This window comes from Apium graveolens, chromosome 10 (assembly GCF_009905375.1).
Source record: "Apium graveolens cultivar Ventura chromosome 10, ASM990537v1, whole genome shotgun sequence".
Lineage (NCBI taxonomy): Eukaryota > Viridiplantae > Streptophyta > Magnoliopsida > Apiales > Apiaceae > Apium > Apium graveolens.
The window spans coordinates 217,533,253-217,558,997 of record NC_133656.1 but is presented as its reverse complement, the minus strand read 5'-3'; the positions used below and the strand labels follow the sequence as shown (position 1 = coordinate 217,558,997).

General features: G+C 34.7%; 2 protein-coding genes across 9 annotated transcripts; one reads left to right on the top strand and one right to left on the bottom strand.

The window, feature by feature from the left end:
* Nucleotides 1-6,138: 6,138 nt before the first annotated feature.
* On the top strand, nucleotides 6,139-24,891 carry LOC141689336 (uncharacterized). 8 transcript variants are annotated; one of them, XM_074493604.1, is made up of 6 exons: nucleotides 6,150-6,534; nucleotides 9,072-9,161; nucleotides 9,363-9,430; nucleotides 9,566-9,625; nucleotides 9,698-9,912; nucleotides 23,847-24,891. In XM_074493604.1, exons 3-6 carry the CDS (start codon nucleotides 9,418-9,420, stop codon nucleotides 24,603-24,605), a joined length of 1,047 nt encoding a protein of 348 aa, XP_074349705.1. In that variant the 5' UTR covers nucleotides 6,150-6,534; nucleotides 9,072-9,161; nucleotides 9,363-9,417; the 3' UTR covers nucleotides 24,606-24,891. The 8 variants fall into 8 exon arrangements, 5 of the variants coding, with proteins under 5 accessions (XP_074349706.1, XP_074349705.1, XP_074349704.1 ...); XR_012562346.1 differs by adding an exon at nucleotides 12,170-12,527 and having other exon boundaries at nucleotides 6,139-9,430; nucleotides 23,847-24,374; XM_074493605.1 differs by lacking the exon at nucleotides 9,072-9,161 and having other exon boundaries at nucleotides 6,149-6,534; nucleotides 9,377-9,430.
* On the bottom strand, nucleotides 18,723-20,365 carry LOC141689337 (uncharacterized). Its single transcript, XM_074493607.1, has 2 exons — nucleotides 19,068-20,365; nucleotides 18,723-18,949 (listed from the first exon to the last, which is right to left on the bottom strand). Exons 1-2 carry the CDS (start codon nucleotides 19,484-19,486, stop codon nucleotides 18,937-18,939), a joined length of 432 nt encoding a protein of 143 aa, XP_074349708.1. The 5' UTR covers nucleotides 19,487-20,365; the 3' UTR covers nucleotides 18,723-18,936.
* Nucleotides 24,892-25,745: the final 854 nt, after the last annotated feature.

The following is a 25,745-nucleotide window of genomic DNA, read 5'->3' as shown; positions in this document are numbered from 1 at the left end:
ACACTGTTGGAATTGCTTTTAGACCGTCCCCAGAAATTTTCGCGGCAAGACATAATTTTGATTTTTCACAAAAAGGCTTAAATATGAAAATACCCAAATAGTTAGTATTAGTTAGTTTTAATTATTTTCAAAATGTATTAATCATCTAATTCCAAATAAAATAACATAATTCTAAACTTGAAAAATGACTAGTTGTCCGGTTGTAAAAAAATTAAGATATATGAAAAAAACTTAGCAACAAACAGAATTTTGTGTTAATATCTACCTTAGATGATATACATAACTGATTTCATGCATGATTAATTTAAACCTTGTTGAAATATCACACTCCATAGAAAGATTCCCCACTCTAATATCAAATCCTATTTCACTTGAGGTGATCATATGTTTTACTCATATCTAATTTTAAGAGTCATTAGTTGTATCTTGCCCCTTATTTTTATTTTCATATAATGCATAATATCGTACAATATCAAGAATTATCTTGTATTAGTCTACGGGGATGAAAGTGCTTTGAGTTTTAGAAATTACCTCGTTGAGAACTCTGTTGGGTTTATTCGGAAGAACCTTTGAGATTACTTTATAAGTTACATTTGACAAAGATATGGGTTGTAGTAAGACTTGTCTTCTTGGGTATTAATACAATGTTAGTGTTCGTGAGGTGATCTTCAAGTTTACCCATTAAGAAGAACCGCTTGACCAACTGTATAACATCTACCCTCGCAATGCTCTAATTTTTTTTGGGAGAATCCAGGGATTATGTCATCCGGACATGGAGATTTGTCCGAGTGCATATGAAACATAGCATTTTTTACTTCTTCGCGTCCATTACTGGTGCCATGAGTTTGTGATTTTGTTATGCTGTGATTATATGCAATCAAATTTCCCTTTCCATTAAGTATCTGAGGCCTTAAGCAATTCTGAGAAATAGTCCAACTATCGTATCTTGTAATATCGTGTCGCATCCAACCACTTTACTAACATCATTGCGCAGATAGATAATTTGGTTTGTCTTCGGACGAAAATTAATTGTCGCGTGAAAAACTTGAAGCAGAACTGTTTAGACCTGCGTACACGTTGGATAACCTCTTGGACTCTTTTGGTAAAGTTTTATAAGCTCAGCATCCTGCCCTCATTTTGTGCCTTTGATAATATTTTTACTCTGTTTAATTCTCTGTTTAAAACTTACAGTTGTTTCCTAAACCCCATGTCGATAACATTAATGAACATTGAATTATCTTTTCTCGTAACTGTTTGTCCTTATGCAGATTCCATATATCTTCCACTGGTTGTCAACACATTGAATCTCTTAATCATGCATTTCCAAATCTGAATCGCTTCATTGGAATACTTTGAGGAACAATTATTATTTTTAACATTATAGGGTAATGCTCAGAAGTAGTGACTTCTAGACTTGTGAGTTTAGCATATTTATAAAGATCCATAAAAAATTTACTCGCTAGCCCGATTTGGTTTGCCAATTTCCAAGTCATATCAATATGATTTTTGTTGTAAGAAGTTATGCTAGTTCATCCTTGTTTGTCGTAACTCGTAAACAGCTATGCCACTCCGTAAAGCCACCCTAAAAACCAATTGTATTCTTAACACGCTCCACTCTATCCTTATTACAAATAATTTCATCAAGAAAAATGAAATTGGATCTATTTTGCTGAATTGTCTCCGTAAGAAATTGAACAACCCACGAGGTCCCATATCCGCGACAGTTTCAACTTATGGACTCATAATGCTAGGAAAACTTCTATTTCAGAGCCCCTTTTTAAGTTTTTTTAATCGACTTCCGTTTTTGGATCTGTAATATTATCTAATTTCATACTTACTACTTCTTCCCCATCTGAATTCACGCTCAATTATGTGTTCAGGCCCATGTTATTATGTTGATCTAGCCCACATCAGTTCTTCGTATCAGACTCCAAAATTGTAATTTCTCATGCATTAGTCTTTTTCTTATTCACTTTCTCAATATTAGTAGTTTCATATGAATTTCCAATGATCGCGCTTGTAAAATCGCCTTGATAACTTTTGTTCTTATTATTTCCCCCTAATCATTATTCTCCACATATTTCATCCACCATTGTATTCAGATAATTGTCAACACTTCCATCCCGTAGCCACTTAACTCTATTTAATTTAGTTTACTTTTTGAGAGGTGCTTTCGTCCAAACCCCGCATACCTTAACAATCTCATTTTTTTGGTGTGTCAATGAGCCGATTTGTAAAACATAACGTAATATGTAATCGAGGAAATATAACTCAACATGAAAAAGAAACGGATAAATAATATTAACTGTGAAGCACAAGAATTCAGAAGACGAAGACTGAATAAATACAAAAAATTAAAAATATGAAATTAATGCTCTAAGTTCGTAATCATATCATGGAAAAAAGTTCATTAACATGTTCAAGCATCCGTGAAGAATAAAAGATCAAAGAACTGAGTGGCAAGAAAATGCACTGATTTATCTCGAGATTTTAGTGAAATGATTCTAGAAACTATAGAGGACAGACATTAGCTAAAGGGTTAAAAAGAAAACAGGAAGAATCAGTTCAATGCTAGTCGTTTGTGAACCAGATTAGTGCACTTCAACATATAAAGAAAGGAATCATTAAGTTCATGACAAAAGAATTTAGTTGAAAAAATGACTTGGTTTGAAAAGACTGAAGAACAAAAGAAATGGTTCATGGGTTAAAATTGTTCTAAGAAAACTCCTTATAAAAATAATTACTAAAGCCCGGAGTTATTTTAGCCCAAGGCCAAAAACTTCTAAGTTCAGAACTAGTAATCGGCAAGGTTTAAAAATATCAATCTACTAATCGGCCACTTGAAGAGTCGATTTGCATGTTCTACTAATCGATCATATTTTATTGATTTTCAGGAATTAACATTGTCAATTTATAAGAGATCATTGTCGATTTCCGGAAAAAGACTATGTCGATATCTAGCAATCACATTGTCGATTACTAGAACTAATGAATGGAGTTACTACATTTACACTGTCGATATGTAGGAGATGTGGAGAAAATTCAGGATATTTGGCTCACAGTGTGACGCATGTCCAAATGAATTTAAAGTCTACACTAAAAGAAACAGAAGTGCATTCACTTATGCATTTATCTTCCTCAACAACCAACTCTGTTATTACGGAGCTCCATTGAAGATAATATTTATTAATCTTGTAATCATACTGTTATGTTGTCGAATTTGTTGTACTTAATCGTAATTGATTAGAGTGTAGCAATCTCAAAATTTATATTAATAAAATAATATATTTCTCGAATTATTTTGTGCCTCTTTTTGATTCCATATTTTTAACGAAAAACTTGAAAAGAAACGAATTTTTTTTATAGGTATCATATTCAACCCCCTTTACGATACTTTGGGACTTTCCTTAGCTTCATTTTCCTCTTGAATGGTCTAGAGAGATCGACCATAACTCAAACTTTCATTTACACCCTCCAGACTTTAGTAAATTGCTTGGGCATGATCCTACATATATACTTATGTAATTCCCAACTTCGTTGATGATAATTATTTTGGACATAAACCCCGCACGTAAGTCGTGTTTCTTTGCTTCATACGAGCAATGATAAAAAATTTTCAGTTAAATAATCATAAGTTACCAGCAAAGACTCATTTTTTATATCAATTTCGTGATAAAAATGAAATAAAATTAGATTAACATTCATTTCCTTCATATAAACTCCCTTCTCTGTCTCCATATTGCCGCTAAAGTTTGATACATTGCGGGGAAATAGGGCTGTCAAACGGATAATTCAGATACGGATCTGCCTATATCCGTATCCATATCCGAATCTGAAAGTTCGTATCCGTATCTGAATTCGGAAATATTTAATGAATAATATCCGAATCCGGATTCCACGTATACCATACGGATACAGATAATATCCGGATCTGAATCCGATTTTCAATCAGATTTTTTATTTTTATATTAAAAATTCAAAAAAAAAATCAAAAAAATACAATTAAAATTTCATTTTAAAATTTAAAATAAGATTTAAAGCGATTAATCCTATTTCAATTTATTCAAAAAATAATTTTTATTTATCTTTTTAATACGTTGAACTCAAATAACAGTCAACACTGTTTTTACAATTATATAATTTTTTTATAAACATAATATTTGAATATATCTATAGATATACACATATATACCAGCTATAAATTTAATATAATAAATTTTAAATTATATATAAATATTTAAATATAATATATTTATTCGAATTCGGATATTATCGGATACGAATATGCCTATATCCATATCGGTATCCGCAATCGTCGGATTCGAATACGGATAATATCCGTTTTGTTTCGGATACGGATAATATCCGATTTATTTCGGATACAGATACGATTTTTTCGGATAAATATCAGATTTTTGGAATTTTTTTGACAGCCCAACCGGGAAACCCATTTCCACTCAGATATAAACCTTTCAACTAGAGATAGTTTTGCATCGAAATATTTAAAAAAAATTATGTTTTGGACTCCTTCAATCTCCTCTTTTGCTAGACCTTATTCTTTCTCATCCTTCGTAGAATGATATCGTTGATTGCTTAAATTATAGTACTGCTCGACACCATAATTTGATATCGTTGATTACTTAGATTATATCGATTGAATGATTGAATGATTGTGCTGCTCAACACTATGACAGAAAAGAAAACAATTAAAAGTAATATCGAATTTGAGAACAAACTACTCTACCATGTCAGAAGATAAAACTTTCAACAATATTTATATATCTTATTGTATGAAATTTTAATATTTTTTAATCCGGACTAAAATCAGAAAATCTAAAATTGATTTTAATCAAGTGATTTACCCATTTCTAAAATGAAATTAGTATAACTTAAATTTGAAATATTTAAACCAACATATACTACATAGTTAACAACTAGAATATTAAGTCGCGCTACGTGAGGCCTTTTAAAATTTTAATTAGATAATTTAATTTATGTGATATGATTTTTGTAATCTGAAAAATATTTTGTCATTTGAAATATTTTAAATTATTAATAAAAATAAGGGGTATAACCTAACTAATGTAATATTAATTTAAAAAAATTATTGAGAGTATTTATTAACTGAACGTATAATCTACCTTATAACTTAAATGGTATTAAGTTGAAATTAGTAATAAAGTACATTTTTTCCTCACTTATTTTTTAATCCTTTATTTTTTTGTTTTGTCAATTTTTATTTTCATATTTGTGGTTTAATGTTTTTAATTTAATATACATGCATTGATATAATTGTACTAAATAATTTATTTTTAATTAAATTTAAAAAATATTTTATTAATTTATTAGTAAAATTCATCAAATCATCCGTATAATTTAAATAATCATTTATTTGTTATGACAAAAAAATTATTTATTTCTCACTTATATAATATCTATTTATTTTAAGATAAAAATTACATTTTTTTATGATACACACACAACATCTAATTTCAAATTAATTTCACTATTAGTTAATTTTATTTCAAGATTATATTATATATGACATTAGTAATTATATTATAGGTGTAATATTTAGGAATAGATAATGACAAATATCAAATATATTTTAATTACGTTTTATAAAGTCGCCCCCCACCCAACTTACAAAATTGATATTCATATTCTAAATTTATGTTTTTCAGCTTGAATTTGTTTCACCCTTTTTTCCCTTTGTCTTACTTTTAAATTTTAAAATATGATCAGATTTGTCTATTGTAATGATGATGCCATATTTCAAGAATCAAATGATATTTTAATAAAAAACAAAATATCTTTAAAGGATTGAAAGAATAAAAATTTAATAAAATAATTTAAAATTTTGAAGGTCTCTCAATTATTCTTTTATTATTCTATATAAAACTATTTTATTCGGTAATTTTAGTTTATACAAAATTAAATTTTGATCTAGTACTTTACTTTGTAATAATAATAATAATAATAATAATAATTAAATAAAAAATAATATATGCGACGAAAGATACTATATGTATATATTAAAACATATATAATTCTGCAGAATCCTTCTCGGTATCTTCATATCTATTATCTATTATATATCTAATAGCAGAACAGCGGGTCTCCTGAGACAATTTAATCCGTATGTAATTACAATTTTGCCCCCTTGTCCAATTACTTGATACACTTTAATCCGTGTGTAATTATATTTTTGCCCCCTTGTCCAATTATGATTTTAGGCCCCATTGCTCAGACAGTAACATACCGCCTTCTGGCCGCTGTGACCTTTCATTTCCGGCAAAGATCCTGATCAAGTAAATGCCACAGGCAGGAGGCTCATTTCTCTCCGTCTCCGATCCCCCTCATCGGCTATCTCCATCTGCTGTTGCGAAAAGTATTTTTCCTACCCAGGTTAGCCGTCCTCCATGGAAGGCCCCTCGCGGAAAAGAGGCAGGCCGAGACTTCCTCTGACTGATGAATTGATTGAGGCTCAATGATTATCTAAGCAACGACGCAACCGCCTCCAGCGGGGCAGAGGTCATTTTCTTTAACCCTTTATGTGTCCTGTTACTGTTGTATTATGTGTCCTATTACTGCTGTATTCTACTGTTGTTGTTAGATATCTGCCTTCAACCTAAAATTAAATCTAGCTGAATACTAACAAATAGTTGGGTTTAGGATGTGAATTTATTTAACTGCGAGAAAAAAAATGGATAGAAATTGTTGATGCGTTAGTCGGTGGGAACTCTTGCCACTTTGTGATACCAAAGTCTTGGGACAGTGCTGCTAGCTTGATGGCTTGTGGAGATGACCGAATTTAACAATGCTGTTTAATAATAGCTAATTTTGTTTTTATTCTGGGCAAGGGGGTAGTGTGGCCAATGTGAGCATTGTAAATGGTGCAAGCTTTCCTATGTCGTACAAAATTTGAGGTGGCTGCCTCCTCAATTGATGAGCAGAACCAGACTCCAAACTTAGTTAACCACAAAGAGAAATGTAACGGGGTAATCTTGGAGTTTCAGGGAGTTACCAAATACTGATGCCCGTAGTTGAAAATATATTTTCCTCTGGGGATCTCTTTTCTTGGAAAACAATAGAAGATCAACATATTTAACTACATTCTGGGTCCAGATGTAGTGTAAGACATGACAAAATAAACACTACTATAAGAATGAGCAAAGCAACAGTAAGACCCCAATTCTTGATCGTAAGAAACTGGACTTCACAGCAAGGTAGTAGGTTTTAATTTTGTCGTATTGTTTTTCTTTCTTCACTCGGGTAAATAGTGACTTGTCGATTGTAATTCGCAGTCTTTGCAAGAGCTGATTAGCTTGTCTCAGAAATATTATAAGAAAAAGTTATATTTATAGTAAGTCCAGCTTTGATAGCATAACCACTTATATATAGACTTGCATTGCTGCTATAGCTTTTACAATCAAGCCTCAACTTGGAAGGGGCCAGGGAGTCAATTGTTAACATAGGAGCAGTTCTACTCAGGAAGCTTGTATTTTGGATGTAAATGTTTAAACATTCACATCCAGCTGTTTGTTGAATTTCGCATCCAAATACTTTGTACAAAAGTGAGGCATAATAATAAGAAGGTGATAGTGTGGTGTTCAGTTGATGTTAGATTAAAAATATAAATTATAACTGTTAATATAATTACATATTTTTAATGAAATTGTCCAATTTAAAATTGCAGAACTCTATATGCAACTAATAAGATCGAGAACTCAATTAGGGCCCCATGCTCGGGAACTCGATAAAAAATTGTTACAAAGCTCGATAAACTATAAATCTCGTTTACATACTCGATAAACTCGGGGGCTTGATCTTAAAGTGTATGCTGAGTGAGTCGAGTATAGCAAGTCTTGTCGCACTGCTTACTACATGGCAGCATGATTTTACCTTATTGGTGTCAAACTTGTGCGAATATATGCACAAAATATATTCAAGGCCTTGAAATTCTAAATGCAGAAAAAGGAGTTGACATTCCGATGTTGCATTTAGCAGAGGAGGCGCTAGAACTTGAGCAAGAGAAAGAACATAACTTACTAATTATTAAATTTTTGAGGTAGCTTAATTATGCAGCATTTTCCCGTTCTTTACTCTCCAAAGCGGGAAGAAACCAATTGGATTCAAAGAATATATGATCAGTATTTTGATATATATATATATATATATAATAATTAAAGACTCTTGCACAATTTTGAAATAGATGTTCAAGGAGTATCTATTTCTCATATAAATTCTAATTTACAACCAGCCATTTGGACATTTCTTCAAGAAGATTGGTATGGTGAAATTTTTGAATAGTTTAACATGTATACACATTCTGAACAGTTAATCTTTTCAATTTACTTTGCATTCTAGACACCCGGAAAGTATCATATTAACAAGATTTTACCAGCAAGCCCCTGCAAGACCATATATTTGAGTTCATTAGGCCTTTATATGGTTGAAATATATGCTGCAAAAAATTGCGAAAATAAGTTCCCAGCTTTTTTAATCTTGTGTATATAATTATTTGCTTATCTATTTATTTACCAATATAGGGGCCCGCACTGGTAAACCACACAAATGGGCCAATTTCTTAGCAGAGGTCGTTTTCTTCAACCCTTTATGTGTCCTATTAGTGTTGTATTATGTTTTTGGGTCTGTACATTTAGAACTGGATAGTCAAGTGAGGATTAAATCTGGATGAATACTAGCAAATAGGTTTGCATAGAGCATTAATTGTAAATTGTGAATTTGTTCATCTACAAAATAAAAAGAAATAGATGTTGTTGATACATTTGTCGGTTCTTCGCCTACACCGATATATTATGCTTAGCTCCAATGGCATTCTCTCGCGACTGTACTCGGTCAAGGTGTTTTGATTGTTTTTTAGTACGGAAGTAGTAGTGAATAGGTTGTTGTAAAGTTTAAACTTTACACAGCCTGGTGTGTATATAAATTTATATATTATGTGTAAATCGTTGTCCCCAACTACAGTGCCACAATACAATTCGAAGACTATATTATTCTGGTATGCTGAATTATTTAAATGCCCGTTGACTTGTGTTTTGATTTAGAAGAATTTCCGTGATGTACGTCCAACGTATTGTGAGGTGGCGAAGCATCTGTAATTCAGTCGATACCTGTGATCATATATAAAAATAGAGGTGCCTATCCTATAAAATATTTGGTTTATGTAATTATACATTAAGTTTCGATTTTTGAGTTGATATTCGAATGGGAATAATGTATGGTTCTTTTTTTCCCTGTACGGAAGATTGAAATTTTAATGCATATTTGCCTGCCTACCATTTATAGTCGCTTTAATTTAATTATTAATTGACCACGTTGCTCAATGTATTTGCTAGAAATACTGTGGCAGGGCCTCCTACTCCACATGCGGCAGTCTCACACACAATACCTATGAATAGGCCAGGTAAGGGTAGGCTCTTCAAGCTTGTCATTTGTTGTCACTTTCCTTACCATAATTGTGAAGCCAATGCATTGTTATTGCGCCTTCATGCCCCATTGTTCATTTATTCATCAGTCCAAATTGTCCACTTGGTTGTAGGCTCGGCAGTTGAAACCCCGCGACAACGTAATCATATTGACAAGAAGAAAAGAGAATTTGGCAAGTATCCAGACTGAACTTTTCAAATTCTAATTAGTTTATCTGTGATGATAAGATGTCTTTGTAAAACAGCTGCTGCAAACACAAAGTTGGATATTGGCGCCGAGGATCACGTATGTGGATTCTGCGGGGCACTTGTGTGGGAGGTGGAATTTACAGGAAGGCATGTAAATCCAGGGCCGAGGGCCTACTCCATCTATTGTTCCAAGGGAAAGGTTCTGCTACCTCTGCTTCGGCCAACCCCTCTAGAGTTGGCCCAACTACTCACTGGCACTACAAGGAGGGAGGTAAAATTTTGTGGTAATTCTCGGATGTACAATAACATATTTGCCCTATGCTCTTTTGGTGGCAATGTTGATGAGTGTATAAACAATGGTTCTGGCCCATATGTGTTCCGTCTTAACAACCATGTATATCATAGCATAGGCTCTTTGCTCCCACCGGATGGCCGGACTCCTAAATATGCTCAGTTTTACATGTATGATGGGCATGAGGCAGTTGACCATCATTTGCAGTTCCCTCGTACCAGAAGCACATTAGATCCCGATATTGTTGCTTTGCTTTTGCAAATGTTGAACCGGGATAATGTCCTTATAGGGATCTTCAAATAGGTGCGGGAGCGTTATCATATATCCGAACAAATACCCGTAAGGTTGAGGCTACTAGAAAGGAGGACAAGTGATGGTCATTTTGTAAACCTTCCTGGTGGGAATGATTACGAGTTTGTAGGCCTCGCAGTGGATCAGAATTTAACCAACCCTAGGGATATCCTTGTTGAGTACAAGACAACAGGCTTGGAGAGGATTACTGAAATTCACTCATGCTTTATGTCGCTGCAATACCTCTTTTATTCCCCCATGGAGAAGATGGTTATAGGTTAGGCATTAAACACCGTCAGGTGCCTAGCTCAAACCAGGATAATCAAAAAATAGTTAGCATGAGAGAGTTCCAGGCATTCAGATTACAGTTTCGTGTTGGAGAGGGGCATAATTTGTTGCTGGGTGGGAGACTTTTCTTCAGTATACTGTGGACGCCTGGTGCTGCATTGAGCGTAGTAGGCTTAAATGGGTGGAAAGACATCAATCAATAATTCGCTCTGACCTATATAAAATTATTGTAGATAGTGTCAGTCATGGAGATGTATTAGCAACTGAGGTGGGGAAGCGTGTAGTGCTGCCTTCAAGCTTCACAGGCGAATTCAGATACATGCAGCAAAACTTCCAGGACTCGCTGGATTTGTGCAAGGAATACGGGCACCCAGATTTGTTTGTTACATTTACTTGAAATCCAAAATGGGTAGAAATACAACGCTCGGTTGCAGCTGCAGGCTGTGGAGATGCTTCCGTGCGTCCCGACCTTGTAGCGCGTGTCTTCAAGATAAAACTAAATGCCATGATGTCTGATTTTATGAAGAAAAATGTTATGGGCCGTGTAGTCGCAGGTAATGATCTGAAACCAAAAATGCATTTGTTTGCCAAGATAGTACGTGCTCACTGGGTTTTATTATATACCTATCTACTTATATTAATATATGGTGTTGACGTGGATATGGGAAGGCATGGGTTTTAAGGCCATTTGGCAAGGGGATGTGGTTGGTTTCAAGTAGTCACCGTTTGCTTAATTTCTGCAGAAATTAAGAAGTATGTAAGTGGGTGGAACGGGTATATAATTAACTACCCCTCTATACCAAAATTATTGTAGTCATCCCATATCACTAACACAAGACTCTCAGTAAAAAACAAAAGAATGTACCTTAAAAAAATATCATGCAGAAAATCCCAATTAGATCAGATATGTTTTATTGTTATAAATAGAAAATAAAGCAGCCAATAATCGACATTATTTACTCCTCTCCCCACAGTTCAAGAATTTCACGAGCTTAGAAATATGATAATTTCACAAATTCTGAATGATATATATTTTAATATCAATTGAATTATATGTTAATGCATATCCAGATTTTTGTCAAACAAATTATTTATCAAACAGAACTCGTATATAGGACCCTTTTAAAGTTCGGTGGTATTTCAAAATATAAAGTAATAGGTTGGAACAAACCTGACTTGTACAATTAAACATAACAGATGCGTAACAAATAGTAAACTGTCAACCTTTTTTAGAAAAATGTCTCATGTAGATTAGGTTACCTCTTTATGATTGTGCAATTACACACACTCACACTTCATTATTGTTTGTGTATTAAAAGTTTAGGGATATGGCAATTGCAACAATTTGTTCTAACATTTACAAAAAGGTATCTATATGCCCAGACACATCATATCATATGCACATGACAGTTATATAGCTGAAGTATTATTCCTCGTATTTTTGATATATTTGTCGCTTGATGGAAATTTTAGGTTGTTCTGTTCTGGATAATGACCTGACATAATCTAATTTTTATGTGCTTCCTACATGTGATTAGTGTAATTATTCTTTTGCACAAAAAAACATTATTCTGTTGCTATATGAGTTTTTCACATAGTACCTTTTATGCCCAAATTCATTTTACATACAATCTCAGTTTATAAACTATGGTGGCAGGTGTGTACACAATTGAATTTCAAAAGTGGGGCCTACCGCATGCTCATATTGTCCTTTGGCTGTGTCATGGTGATAAACTAATGTCCTCAGAAGAAATTGACAGCATTATTAGTGCAGAAATACATGATAAAGATAGTGACCCAATTGGCTATGAAGCCGTGGGTCAGTTCATGATGCACGGTCCATGCGGGGAGGCTAATCCTCGGTGCCCCTGTATGTTTAATGGGAAATGCATAAAGTACTATCCCAAACCTTAAACCAATAGCACTACAATGGATTCGGACGGCTATGCTTCATATCGAAGAAGAGATGCAGGAAGGACAGTAGAATGCAACAAGATCTTCCTCGACAACAACAGGTCTTTTCCTAATCTCCACTTTTATGCTTCCTTGGTGTGATTAATTTTACGTTGCAACCATCTTGTGAGCCATGTCTATCTATCATGGTTGAATTAACCTTTGTCTGGTAAAACTGAGTCCAATATAAAAAACAACAAAGTTAAATATTTTAAAATCAGGTTGCCCATATTCAAGTTAAAGGGGGATTATTAATTCTAATTTTAATAGTGTTGAGGGGAAGATTAATTGTTTATTAATCAACTAAAATCGGTCATGAAAAAACCACCACCGTAGTTGATACAAATATTAGCCCCAAGGCCACTCAAATTCTTTTGACATGAGAGCGCTATTAAATTACCTATGGGGCTAAAAAGAACCTTTCTCCTTTTTTACAGTAGGTATTGTCCAAACTTGTGCTTAGAACTGTAATGCAAATGTAAAATCCATCTGTACTGTTTGGAACATCAGTTAGGAATACACATGCCCAATTCAGGTGAGCTGCAAATACTTTTATGTTTAAAATTGTTAGAGATATCATACAGTGCTATGACTCAAGCTAAAATAGGTTTCTAGATCAGAAAATATTGATTTTTCTGCCAAATTCTCTCATATTTCTAAAACGTGCACATTGTTGTCATTTAAGTCACAAATTTATTGTGATCGATGTATTTACTTCAAGTATCCTTTAAAGTATCCAATTACAAACACTCGAATATGTGTTGTTATGTATACATCTTTAGAGATGTATACATGGCTCCGATATCACTAATTTTTATTCTATTGTCACTGAACCATAAATTTACATAAATAAAAATGAAGAGTTACTATTTTTATGCAAAGCATGTCATAATAGGCAATCCATTTTGTGTTCGTAGATGAGAGCTACACTTTTAGGTGCCAACTTTCTTTAAAATTCCCTATAATAACTGCGTCAGTCATTGCGTAACCTATTTTACAAGTTTATAATATGGACTTCTTGAACAACTATGCCATCATTTCCAGTTGTAAGACTTGAATAAATATTTGCTGAGAATAATCTGTAACAAAATAAAGGGCCTTCACCATCAGAGGGGGTGTTCTTATTACCTATGTCAGTGCAAACTAATAAGTTCTTCTCGTATGAAATATGATTTAACTAAGTTGAAAACACAACTGGGCTCATTTTAACCATCCAGAGAGCTGGATTTAATGATTTAATTTTTACAAATTCGGGGACACAAGAAATTTCTTGCAATTGATTGTATAAATACCACGCAATGCTTTCACTGAATAAAATATTTGGACCACCAGGTTCCCTTTCACATTGAAAATAGCCGTACATCAAAATATTCAATAATTTATCAAAACTGAACCAAATTGTTTTTATATATTAACAAATCATTAACATATTATAAATAATTTTTACATTATCAAACTAAAAAACAAACGAAAAATTTAATTTAGGACCACGAAAAAAGCAAGTAGCTTTTTGAATGGTAAAAAAAGTATAAAATAGTAAATTCTCGGGGTTAGACATGCTAATGTTTTTTAAACTCTGGGCTCCACATTCCTCTCTAATAGGTTTTGACTTTATAATTGCAAACAACCTTTAATTATATAGTTCATGTGTTGTGTAGGCATGTGGTGCCTTACAATCGTAGTTTACTTGTGAAGTATCAGGCCCACATTAATGTGGAGCGCTGCAACCGCTCACAGTCAATTAAGTACCTATTCAAATATATAGGTAAAGGTCCTGACAAAGTTACTGCAGTGATGGAGCGTGCATATGGGGATTCAAGTGTCACAGGTATTTCAACCTCAACATTGCGGGAAAAACAGTTAAATGAGGTCAAAAATTACCTCTCATGTAGGTATGTGTCTTCTGTTGAAGCTTGTTGGAGGATATTTGAGTTCCCCATACACCATAGAGAGCCGTATGTGCAACGCTTATTCTTCCATCTGGAGGATAAACAGGAAGTAAGGTTCCGCGATGATGACTCTCTACCTGAGATACTCGGCAGGGTCAAACCAGATGGGACCATATTTGTGTTGGGTATAATTCTAACTACACAGCAACGATTGGAAGGTATATATATAATAACAAGAACAAGGAAAATAACCAAATAACCAACTAACGAAACAAAACACGAAGGTAATAACAAACTATAAAGACTGTAATTGATAAAGAAAGTAAAGAAAACTTATCTCTTATCGCTTTCCAAATTCTGATAAGAAGAAGAACACAACAATTGAGTCGCCAAACCCTTCAAGAGGACTTGACTGTTCTTGAAGAGATTATTGCCCCCCACTTAAGCTGTGATGGAATGCAGCAATATCGCTTCCAGGATAAAACAACAACAGATCAATCTAGCCACAGAATCAGCAATGATCAACGGCGACTTGCACCTCAGTTTGCCCAAAAACCTATACAACTCATATATGTTTGCGAGGTTGGCACCGAGACTTGTATCATATTTATCTCAAGTGTACCTCTCAATATATAGGCATCTCAAGTTACTCTTCTTCTATTTTACTCGATGTGGTACACCAAGTAACAAAACAGAAAAAAGTAAACAAAATGGGTTTTCCTTATTATTTATATTATATCCCAATTAATTAATATTAATATTACAAAATATATTCATAGTATGATTAAAAATAATCCTTACTCAATATATTTTATATTAATAATTAAATAATCAATATAAATAATTAAACTTGTAATAGAAAAGAAAAATATAAGAGTTCCCACTAGCACTACACTTATGCTAGTAGTTGTAAACAACACTAATACAAGATGCTATATAAATTCAATATCTTTCTTTTACAATATCAATGTGGGACAAAATCCCCATAACCCATTTCAAACAAGCAACTTTGTCGCAATATATTCATGGATTCCACTAAGAAAATGTCTTAGATCCAAATATGAAAGTTTAAGTCCTCATATCAAAGAACAACCTCCAAGTATTAGCTTCCGGAAATCATATCAAGAACATATATAAACTATGCCTCAAACTTTCCATTTTCTAACAATCCCCCACAAATCCATAATCAAATTGCATACCAGATTTTATACATGACATGTTTTTCAGAGTCGGTACCCTTCCGAGTTTGAACCCTCCTAAGTCCTCTACTTCGATGGCTACCGGATACAGATAGAATGTTTCACCTTGAATCTTTATTCGTTGGGTGTAACCACACTCCATAGACGATGACAAGTCAAAGGCTATGGTGCCAATCTACGGCTTTGAGACGTTAATGGTCATGTCTCGATCCTATTCGTCGAATGTTTTAAGGAATAACCCTTTCCTCTAATTTTGACCACACAATTACATTCGCTTAGCTGGGCATCTCCAGAGATGTACTGCTATCATCTTGTCAAACGACTTGACCCCATTCAGAGTTCAAATAACTCTTGCTAACTAGCAGTTCAAGTACCTCTTAAGGTTTATAGGGGATAGACTCAGATATATAAGTATCTAAATGTATATGGTAGAGGTACTACCAATTCATCCTTACAACTTGTTATTACCGCATTGAATACACTTCGAGGGATCTCCTCTCAGGTGTATTGGGTTCCCGCTGTTGATGAATTATGATGGGTTATCAGTCCCATCCCCAACCTCGACTTAAGGACTATAGCATGCTCAAGCCCTTTAGTCAACGGATCAGCTATATTATCCTGAGTTCCTATGAACTCTATAGCAATAATCCTATCAGAAACAAGACCCCTTATAGACTTTAGTCTAACTTGGATGTGTCTCTTTATTTTAGAATTATACTTTACACTTCTGACTTTGTCGATAGTTGTACGACTATCACAATGAACATAAATGGCAGGAAGTGGCTTGCTTACTACAGGTAACATACTCATGAATCCATGTAACCATTCAGCCTTCGTCCCCGTGGCATCAAGTGCACACAACCCAGCCTCAAAAGTAGACCGAGTATTCAAAGTCTGTCTAGAAGACTTCCAGGACACTGCTCTACCCGCAAGGGTAAATACATATCCATTCACTCCATCGGAACCAGATTTCTTAGCTATCCAACTTACATCACTGTACCCCTCGAGTACCCCCGGAAATCTCCGGTAATGTAAGCCAAGGGAAATAGTTCCCTTCAGATATCTAAGAACTCTATCCAGTGCCTCTCAATGAGTCTTGTTTGGACAGCTTGTATATCTAGCCAACTTAGACACAGAATAAGAAATATCTGGCCTAGTCACATTAACAAGATATTGCAAACTCCCAATAATCCGAGAATACCTTAACTAAGACACAGGAACTCCTGAACTATTCTTGACTAAGGCAACTTTTGAATCATATGGTATACTAGCGATTCTACAATTTGAATAACCGTACTTCTCAAGTATAGATTTCTCTATATAATGAGACTGTGACAAAGTTATTCCATCAATTGACTGAGTCAACTTGATCCCAAGAATCACACTAGCCTCACCCATATCCTTCATCTCAAAGTGCCTTTTCAAGAAACTCTTTGTCTCATTAATAATCTCAATATTGGTTCCAAACAATAAGATATCATCTACATACAAGCACACGATCACACAATCATTACCTCTAACCTTATAGTAGACACACTTGTCACTTTCATTAACTAAAAACTCGAAGTCTAAAATAGTTTCATCAAAATTTTTATGCCAGTCTATAGGTGCATGTTTAAGGCCATAGATGGACTTGACTAGTCTACATACTTTCCTCTCATTACCAGATGCAACAAATCCCTCAGGCTGATCTATATAAATCTCTTCTTCAAGGTCACCATGAAGAAAAGCTATCTTTACATCCATTTGATGGATGATAAGACCATGTACAGAAGCCAATGTAATAAGCATTCTGATTTTTGTCCTTCGGGCAACTAGAGAATATGTATCAAAATAATCGATGCCTTCCCTTTGCCTAAAGTCCTTAGCAACTAGCCTAGTCTTGTACTTATCTATTGAGCCATCAGGGTTTAGCTTCCTCTTGAAGATCCATTTACATCCAATAGTAAAACACCCAGGAGGGAGATCAGCTAACTCTCATGTTCCATTTAAAACAATTGAGTCAATTTCACTCTTTACAACGCCTTTCCAATGCCTTGACTCCGAAGAATCCATGGCTTGACGGAAAGTTAAAGGCTCATCCTCGACATTGTAAGTGATAAAGTCACTTCCAAAGTCCTTGACTACCTTTGTACACTTACTCCTTCTAGGTTCCTCTACTTCGTTAGGAGTAGAGCTACTACCAGGATCCACCCCCACATTTGTCATCTTTTCCACATGATCAGGAATAGAACTCGATGTGTGAGTGGGATCATCCTCGAAACTAACTAAAGGTATACCAGTCTTCATAGGGAATACTTCCTCCAAGAAAGTTGTATCACGAAACTCAACTATCGTATTCGCCATAATACCATCTATGTCAGATTTTAATACTAAAAATCTCATAGCAGTTGTGATTTCAAGATAGCCCAGAAAGATACAATCAACAGTTTTCGGACCCAGTTTCTTTCTCTTGTGTTCAGGGACAAGCACCTTAGCAAGGCACCCCCACACACGAAGATAACTCAAACTTGTTCTACGCTTTCTCCATAATTCATATGGTATCTTGTCCATATGTTTCAGAGGGACTCAATTCAGAATATGACAAGCCATATTCAGAGCCTCTCCCCACATGTACTCAGGCAACCCAGAATTAATTAGCATACTGTTAATCATGTCTTTAAAAGTTCTATTCTTTCGTTCTGCCACCCATTAGACTCAGGTGTGTATGGTGGAGTAACCTCATGAACTATACCATTGTTTGCGCAAAATTCATTAAACAAGGTACTCGTATACTCACCACCTCTATCAGACCTCAAACATTTAAGTACTTTGCCAGTTTGTGTTTCAACTTCATTTTTATATATAATGAATTTATCTAGTGCTTCATCCTTATGTTTAAGCAAATAAACATAACAATATCTACTACAATCATCTATAAAGTTAATGAAATATCTACAGTGATCCTTAGTCAACACACCACCAAATTCACATATATCTGAGTGCACTAAATCTAACAAGTCTGAATCCCTAACAAAATTATAAAAAGGTTTCCTTGTTTGTTTAGCAGTTACATACACTTGACACTTAGATTTCTTATCAATGGCGTGCAACACTATCATTAATAAAACCACCCAAAACGGGTTCAACATTTATTAAAAACAAACAATTAGACAAGTAACTCTTGCCAAAGAATGTACCAGTATGAGTAATAACTACTTTATTACATTTTAAAGAAAGTTTAAATTCGTTCTTAACCAAATAAATTCCACTTATAATATTTCTACGAATAGAGGGAACATGATGCACTCTAGTCAGAGATAGAATCCGCCCAGAAGCAAACTTCAGGTCCACGTTTCCTATTCCAAGCACTTGTGCAACACACGCATTCCCCATCGTCACTGTCACTCCATTACTCTGTTGATACGATACAAACAAGTTAATATCAACATAAATATGTACATTAGCTCTAGTATCAATCGACCATTCATGTGACAGATAAGTGGAAAGTAATACAGGGTTGTAAGTAACATACCCGTCATCGGTTCTAGAGGCAACAACCTCACCAACGACCATGTTAGCTACAGGCCCACTTGTTGTTCCAAGTCCAAGCACAGTATTTGCTTGAGCTACCACAACAACTTTCTTAGCTTTCTTACTTGGACAGTCCTTACTTTTTTGTCCTACAATCACTACATTTGCCTTCGAGCTCCCATGTTCCACATGCATCATATATCCCTGTTTGGATTTGCGTTGCTCCTGCACAGAGATGTCCAACATAAAGTTAGTCCATGTGATCTCTCCTTTCTGTCTTTTCAGGGAGAGAGCAAACTCTTCCCAAAATTTAGGGAGCTTTTCAATCACAGACATTACTCGAAACTTCTCAGGCAAGACCATATCGGACTCACCCAAAGCATGAACCAAAATCTCAAACTCATGAACCTGTTCAGTCATGGATTTCCCATCCGCCAACTTGAAATCAAGAAACCTAGTCACATAATACTTCTCAAGACCCTAAGAATCAGTATTATGGGTTTGGTCCAGCTTATCCCATAAGATTTTGGCAGTATAGGCATCTGATGAATAAACATCGAACAAGGTGTTCTCCAAGGCTGCCAAAATGGCTGCCCTGGCCACCCCATCCTTCTCAGCCTAAAGCATAAATCTTAATAGATTTAGCTTTCTCTTGATCCAACCCAGGAGGATCATACTGTACCACTAACCATAGACCCTTAACTGTTAACCAGAGCTTCATTTTTTTTTCTGCCAACAAGAAAAAGAAGCTCCACCACTGAATTTATTAGGCATACCCGATAAATCAATTGGCTGAGGAAACGATACGTGGTCCGGTCAATGGTAGTAGTACCACCAGAACCAGAATCAGTTTCAACAGTTTTAGGAACATCACTAGTTTCGTTAACCATCTTGCTAATTAACTATATATAACTATAATCTCTTCAAGATTGGTGTGTATAATTCTAACTACACAACAACAATGGGCAGTTATATATATAATAACAAGAACAAGGCAAATAACCAAATAACCAACTAACGAAACAAAATACGAAGACAATAACAAACTATAAAGACTGTAATTGACAAAGAAAGTAAAGAAAACTTATCTCTTATCGCTTTCCAAATTCTGATAAGAAGAAGAACACAACAGCTGAGTCGTCAAACCCTTCAAGAGGACTTGACTATTCTTGAAGAGATTATTGCCCCCCACTTAAGTTGTGATGGAATGCAACAATATCGCTTCCAGGATAAAACAACAACATATCAATCTAGCCACAGAACCAGCAATGATCAACGGCGACTCGCACCTCAGTTTGCCCAAAAACCTATGCAACTCATATATGTTTGCGAGGTAGGCACCGAGACTTGTGTCATATTTATCTCAAGTGTAACTCTCAATATATAGACATCTCAAGTTACTTTTCTTCTATTTTACTCGATGTGGTACACCAAGTGATAAAACAAAAAAAGTAAACAAAATGGGTTTTCCTTATTATTTATATTATATACCGATTAATTAATATTAATATTACAAAATGTATTCAGAGTATGATTAAAAATAATCCTTACTCAATATGTTTTATATTAATAATTAAATAATCAATATAAATAATTAAACTTGTAATAGAAAAGAAAAATATAAGAGTTCCCACTAGCACTACACTTATGCTAGTAGTTGTAAACAAAACTAACACAAGATGCTATATAAACTCAATATCTTTCTTTTACAATATCAATGTGGGACAAAATCCCCATAACCCATTTCAAACAAGCAACTTTGTCGCAATATATTCATGGATTCCACTAAGAAAATGTCTTAGATCCAAATATGAAAGTTTAAGTCCTCATATCAAGGAACAACCTCCAAGTGTTAGCTTCGGGAAATCATATCAAGAACATATATAAAATATGCCTCAAACTTTCTATTTTCTAACAGTTTGTTCAATGGCTGTTATATAACTGCCGAGATGAGTCTGGTCGCGACTTAACATTTGTTAACTATCCCACAAGGTAACGTTGGGACAATGCTGGTAAGTTTTGGGCTCGGCACAAACAAAACATTGATGTGGTTGGCCGAATGGTCTACGCCCATCCTGCAAGTGGCGAAAGATTTTTTATGCGCATTTTATTAAACATCATACCTGGGGCACAAACATTTGAGGAAATTCGGACTGTTGACGGCATAATTTACCCAACATACAAGGAAGCTTGCTTCCATAGAGGCCTATTGGAATCGGACAATGAGTGGCATGTTGCTTTAGATGATGCCTCAAATTATGCAACAGCACCTCAACTACGGGAGTTCTTTGTAACCTTATTGTTGTACTGTGAGGTTAGCAACCCCTCTGACTTATGGGAAAAACATTGGACCACTCTCGCTGATGACATTGAGTACACCCAGAGGAGATTATTACATTTTCCCACACCGGTTGTTGCTGATTCTGATAAACAGTCACTTGCATTACAGGCGATCAATAGTTTACTCAATCAACATGGGAAATCAATTGCAGACTTTCTAGCCTTCCATAAATTAACACAGTAGTGACATGCAAGTTCAGGAATCAACTTCTTCTAGAGGAAATGATGTATGACTGTCAGGCATTGGGAACAGAGGCAAACCGACACATCAAATGTCTTAACCACAAACAACGTGCTATATTTGATGAAGTAGTCCATTGTGCTACTTTGGATTTAGGTGGATTTTATTTTCTTTATGGGCATGGTGGAACGGGAAAAACTTTCCTTTGGTCCACCATCTTATACAAGCTTAGAAGTGAAGGTCGTATAGTCTTGGCCGTGACTTCCTCTGGCATAGCCTCATTACTTGTATAGGGTGGTAGGATAGCCCATTCTCGGTTCAGGATACCTATAGACATAAGTGAGGTTAGCACTTGTGAGATTAAAAAAAACACACATCTAGCAGAATTAATATGCAAAGTTACCCTTGTTATTTGGGATGAGGCCCCAATGACTCATCGATTTGTCTTTGAGGCCGTTGACCGAAGTTTTCGGGATATTCGGCAAACCATAAATCTGGCGGCCGGCTCTTTGCCCTTTGGCGATATGACCGTACTCCTTAGTGGGGACTTCAGGCAAGTCCTTCCAGTCGTACCGAAGGAAGGTCGTGAAGGAATTGTGGCTGCAAGTATAAGTAAGTCTTATTTGTGGCGAGAGCAAAATTTTCACCCTCCTTGAAAACATGCGAGTTGAAAGGGATGTGCCACCTGTGACACTGGATGGAGAGGTTCTGAGTTTCAAAGAATGGATTCTGAACCTGGGTAATAGAGTTCAACAAACATATGAATTCGGTGACGCCAGTGACTCCTCGTGGATCAAAATCCCCAAAGAGGTATGGACCTTCCTTCAAAAAAAAATAAAAACAATGTGGTTGTCCTTCAATATATATACATTTACCTGGCAATGCCACATTATTTGGTGCCTAGGGAGGGTTAAAAGTTAAATAGCAACTCGAACTTCACTCAAACTCAGAGACTGAACCCATTTTCGAGCTCAAGTAAAAACTAGGGTGATTACAAGTTTTTCCCAGCTCGACCACCTTGAATTCAATTCTATTCCTTAGAAAAATTCAAAAATAATGCGTAATTTTTAAATCAAAAGAAATAGTAACATCCAATCAAAAAAATCAATTAGAACTAATTAATAACAAATTAAATTAATTAATGAATTAATATTTAAATTAATTGACCAATTAAATAATTAATTAATCACTGAAATTAATTAATTAATTAATTCATATTTATTTTTGGAATTAAAAATGAATTCTGGAATTAAAATAATATTTTTTTCCTTCAATTGGTTTAGGATCTAAAATTGCGGTTTTACAAGGTATTAGCTCAGGCTAGCATTTTGTATGGTAATTATATTTGTGTCGATGAATAGTCTCTGCTAAGGTTCCATGTAACATTAGGATGCGGAGCTTTTATTTGAGGCGGTTATCATTAATTACAGCAGAATTGTCTTTTGGAAATAGTTTTAATTGATATATATTTTTACTACAAGCTCAGAGGTATCAGCTGTCCTGCACCACTGGGGAAATCTACAGGTGGTGTAGCACCCTCATTTCATAACATTGGGATGTATTACGTGTGCATTTATGTGTCTACAAGCCAGTTATCTTTGATGATTAAAATAGTATTGTGATGAAACTGTGCAAAAAATTAAAAGCCAATTTGGAATATTATCTCGTGCTAAATATCTTTCATTGACCGGTTTGGTAGGTGAGATTTTTGAGTGTTTTTTTACCTTTTTCAATTAAAAGTGATAAATGATTCAAGGAAGCATTTTATTGTGATGATTTACCATTTAGCCAATATCTTCACTTTCCCATTCTAGAGAACTTCATAAATTTAGTTTAAGCGTCTTACAAGGAGATTAAATATGAATACTTCATATGTTGACAACAAGCTTCAGTTATATGGGAGAATAATTTTAAAAAACACGGGCCTATGTTAATCCTGAGGTTACAAGTTTAAGAGATAGCTATAACAGGTCAATTATTTCACGCTTTTGGTTTCTTTTTGTAAAAGCTTACTTAGAGATCATAATTAGAGTTGAGTACGCACAAAGATGGTTCCATTTCTATTATAGATCGCCATCTTAGAAAAGTTGCCCAGACATATCAGATTTCCAACCAATTTTTAAGCTTGTTTGAAATGGGATGAATATTGTATGAGAAACTTAATTAAAGCATTGAAACCTACATATTAACTTTTGTGGTATAACTTATTAATATGAGCACATTGTTACAACTAATGTTAATAGCATGTCCTCTTTGCAGCTGCTTGTCACCTATTCTGGGGATCCAGTGAAAGCAATAGTCAATGAAATCAATTCAGACCTGCAGCAGAGCCATGGTTGCCTTGAATACCTGCGTGACCGAGCCATATTAACACCCCTTAATGAATATGTAGACAAGATTAATGGCTACGTATTGGATGCGCTTCCAGGCACCTCTACGGTCTATAAAAGTTATGACACTATCTGTAAGGGTTTCTCCACAAATATAGTTGACGAGGTCCTGTATCCACCAGAATACCTGAATTCTCTGCGGTTCGGGGGAGTGCCCAATCATGAACTTGAACTTAACGTTGGTGTCCCTATAATGCTACTTCGCAACCTGAACCCAAAAAAAAGGTTATGTAATGGGACCCGATTGATCGTTACCCAATGCTATCGATTTGTTATAGAGGTTTTGATTATAACTGGGAATAAAATTTGTGAAAAAACATATATACCAAGGATATGTATGTCCCCAGCTGACAAAACAATGCCCTTTGTTCTGAAAAGAAAACAATTTCCCGTTGTAGTTTGTTACGCAATGACAATAAATAAGAGTCAAGGGCAGACGGTGAAAAATGTGGGCCTATATTTACCTAAGCCCGTGTTCAGCCATGGACAGCTCTACGTTACCGTATCACGGGTGACCTCACCAACTGGATTGAAAATTGTCTGTGTTAATGAAGAAGACATGTATGACGGTTATACAAAGAATATTGTATACCATGAAATCTTCAACGACATCATGGCCACACAATAAATTTGGCAGCACACACCATAACAACCGTCGTAACACCCTTCAAAAAGCGGTTTCCGGTTCTTTGGGAGATTTTCATTACATGTAAAATTTTGATGAGAAATGATACATGTAAAATTTTGATGAGAAATGATATATTAGGAACACTTTTCCCTAGGCACACAGATGCAAAATGTGCGGCACTGTAAATTTTCAGGCCATCATATCGTAGCTTTTTGGTAACATATATTATCAGGTCAATAATTTTTTAACAGATTTCAGTAAAACAGGTACATTACTGGCAATATATAATGTGAGCTTAGTTGTGACTTCTTTCTACGGGACAAACAAAATACTAGGCTTTACTCACCTAAATTTTTTGGAATCAACTTATGTGATTTTTTACATATTAAGCCTTTGCCATTTCAGAAAAAAACTTAATATATCTGGTTTTCAAATTCTGCCTCTATCTTGAGTTATTATTTAAACCTGTATTTTTTTAATTTCAGGATAAAATAAGAAATTAAATTACACCTTGAGCAATAAATCTTTACAATTCTATTAAAAGTATACGTGTCCACAACCAATCCGCCCTGCCAAATGCCAATTTTTTATGAAAAACCTAAAAAAAAACTCATACGATCTGAAAAAATGATATTTCATTTACGGAAAAAAATTATGATAATAATAAATTGTTGATGGAACCCAGAGAATATGCAAATAATTTTTATTATAATTTTTTTAAAAAAACTTCTATAATATTAAGCAACTTATTTTTTTTTGGAAATCAAACCAGACATACCGAGCTCGGGATAATTTTTTTGAAATGAATATTATTATATATTCAACTACCGGCATCCTCTTTCAGGAAATTAAACTTGGCGGTCTCCTGACTTAAACAAATTATCCTTATCCCCTCCAAAATAATCAAGGAATTTTTTTTCATCCGCCTTTACACATTCAAGCAACATAATGAACTGCAAATTGTCTTCACTTCTAAAACTGAAATAAAGGAATTGATAAGGCACATAATTATTAATCTCCACATTAATAGATGGATAGCTCCCTATAAAGGTTTGGCATGACCAGCAAAAAGAGTTTATATTACATTTCTTAACTTATTACTCATAACATACGTAGCATGGCTCCTCAATCCACTTTGAT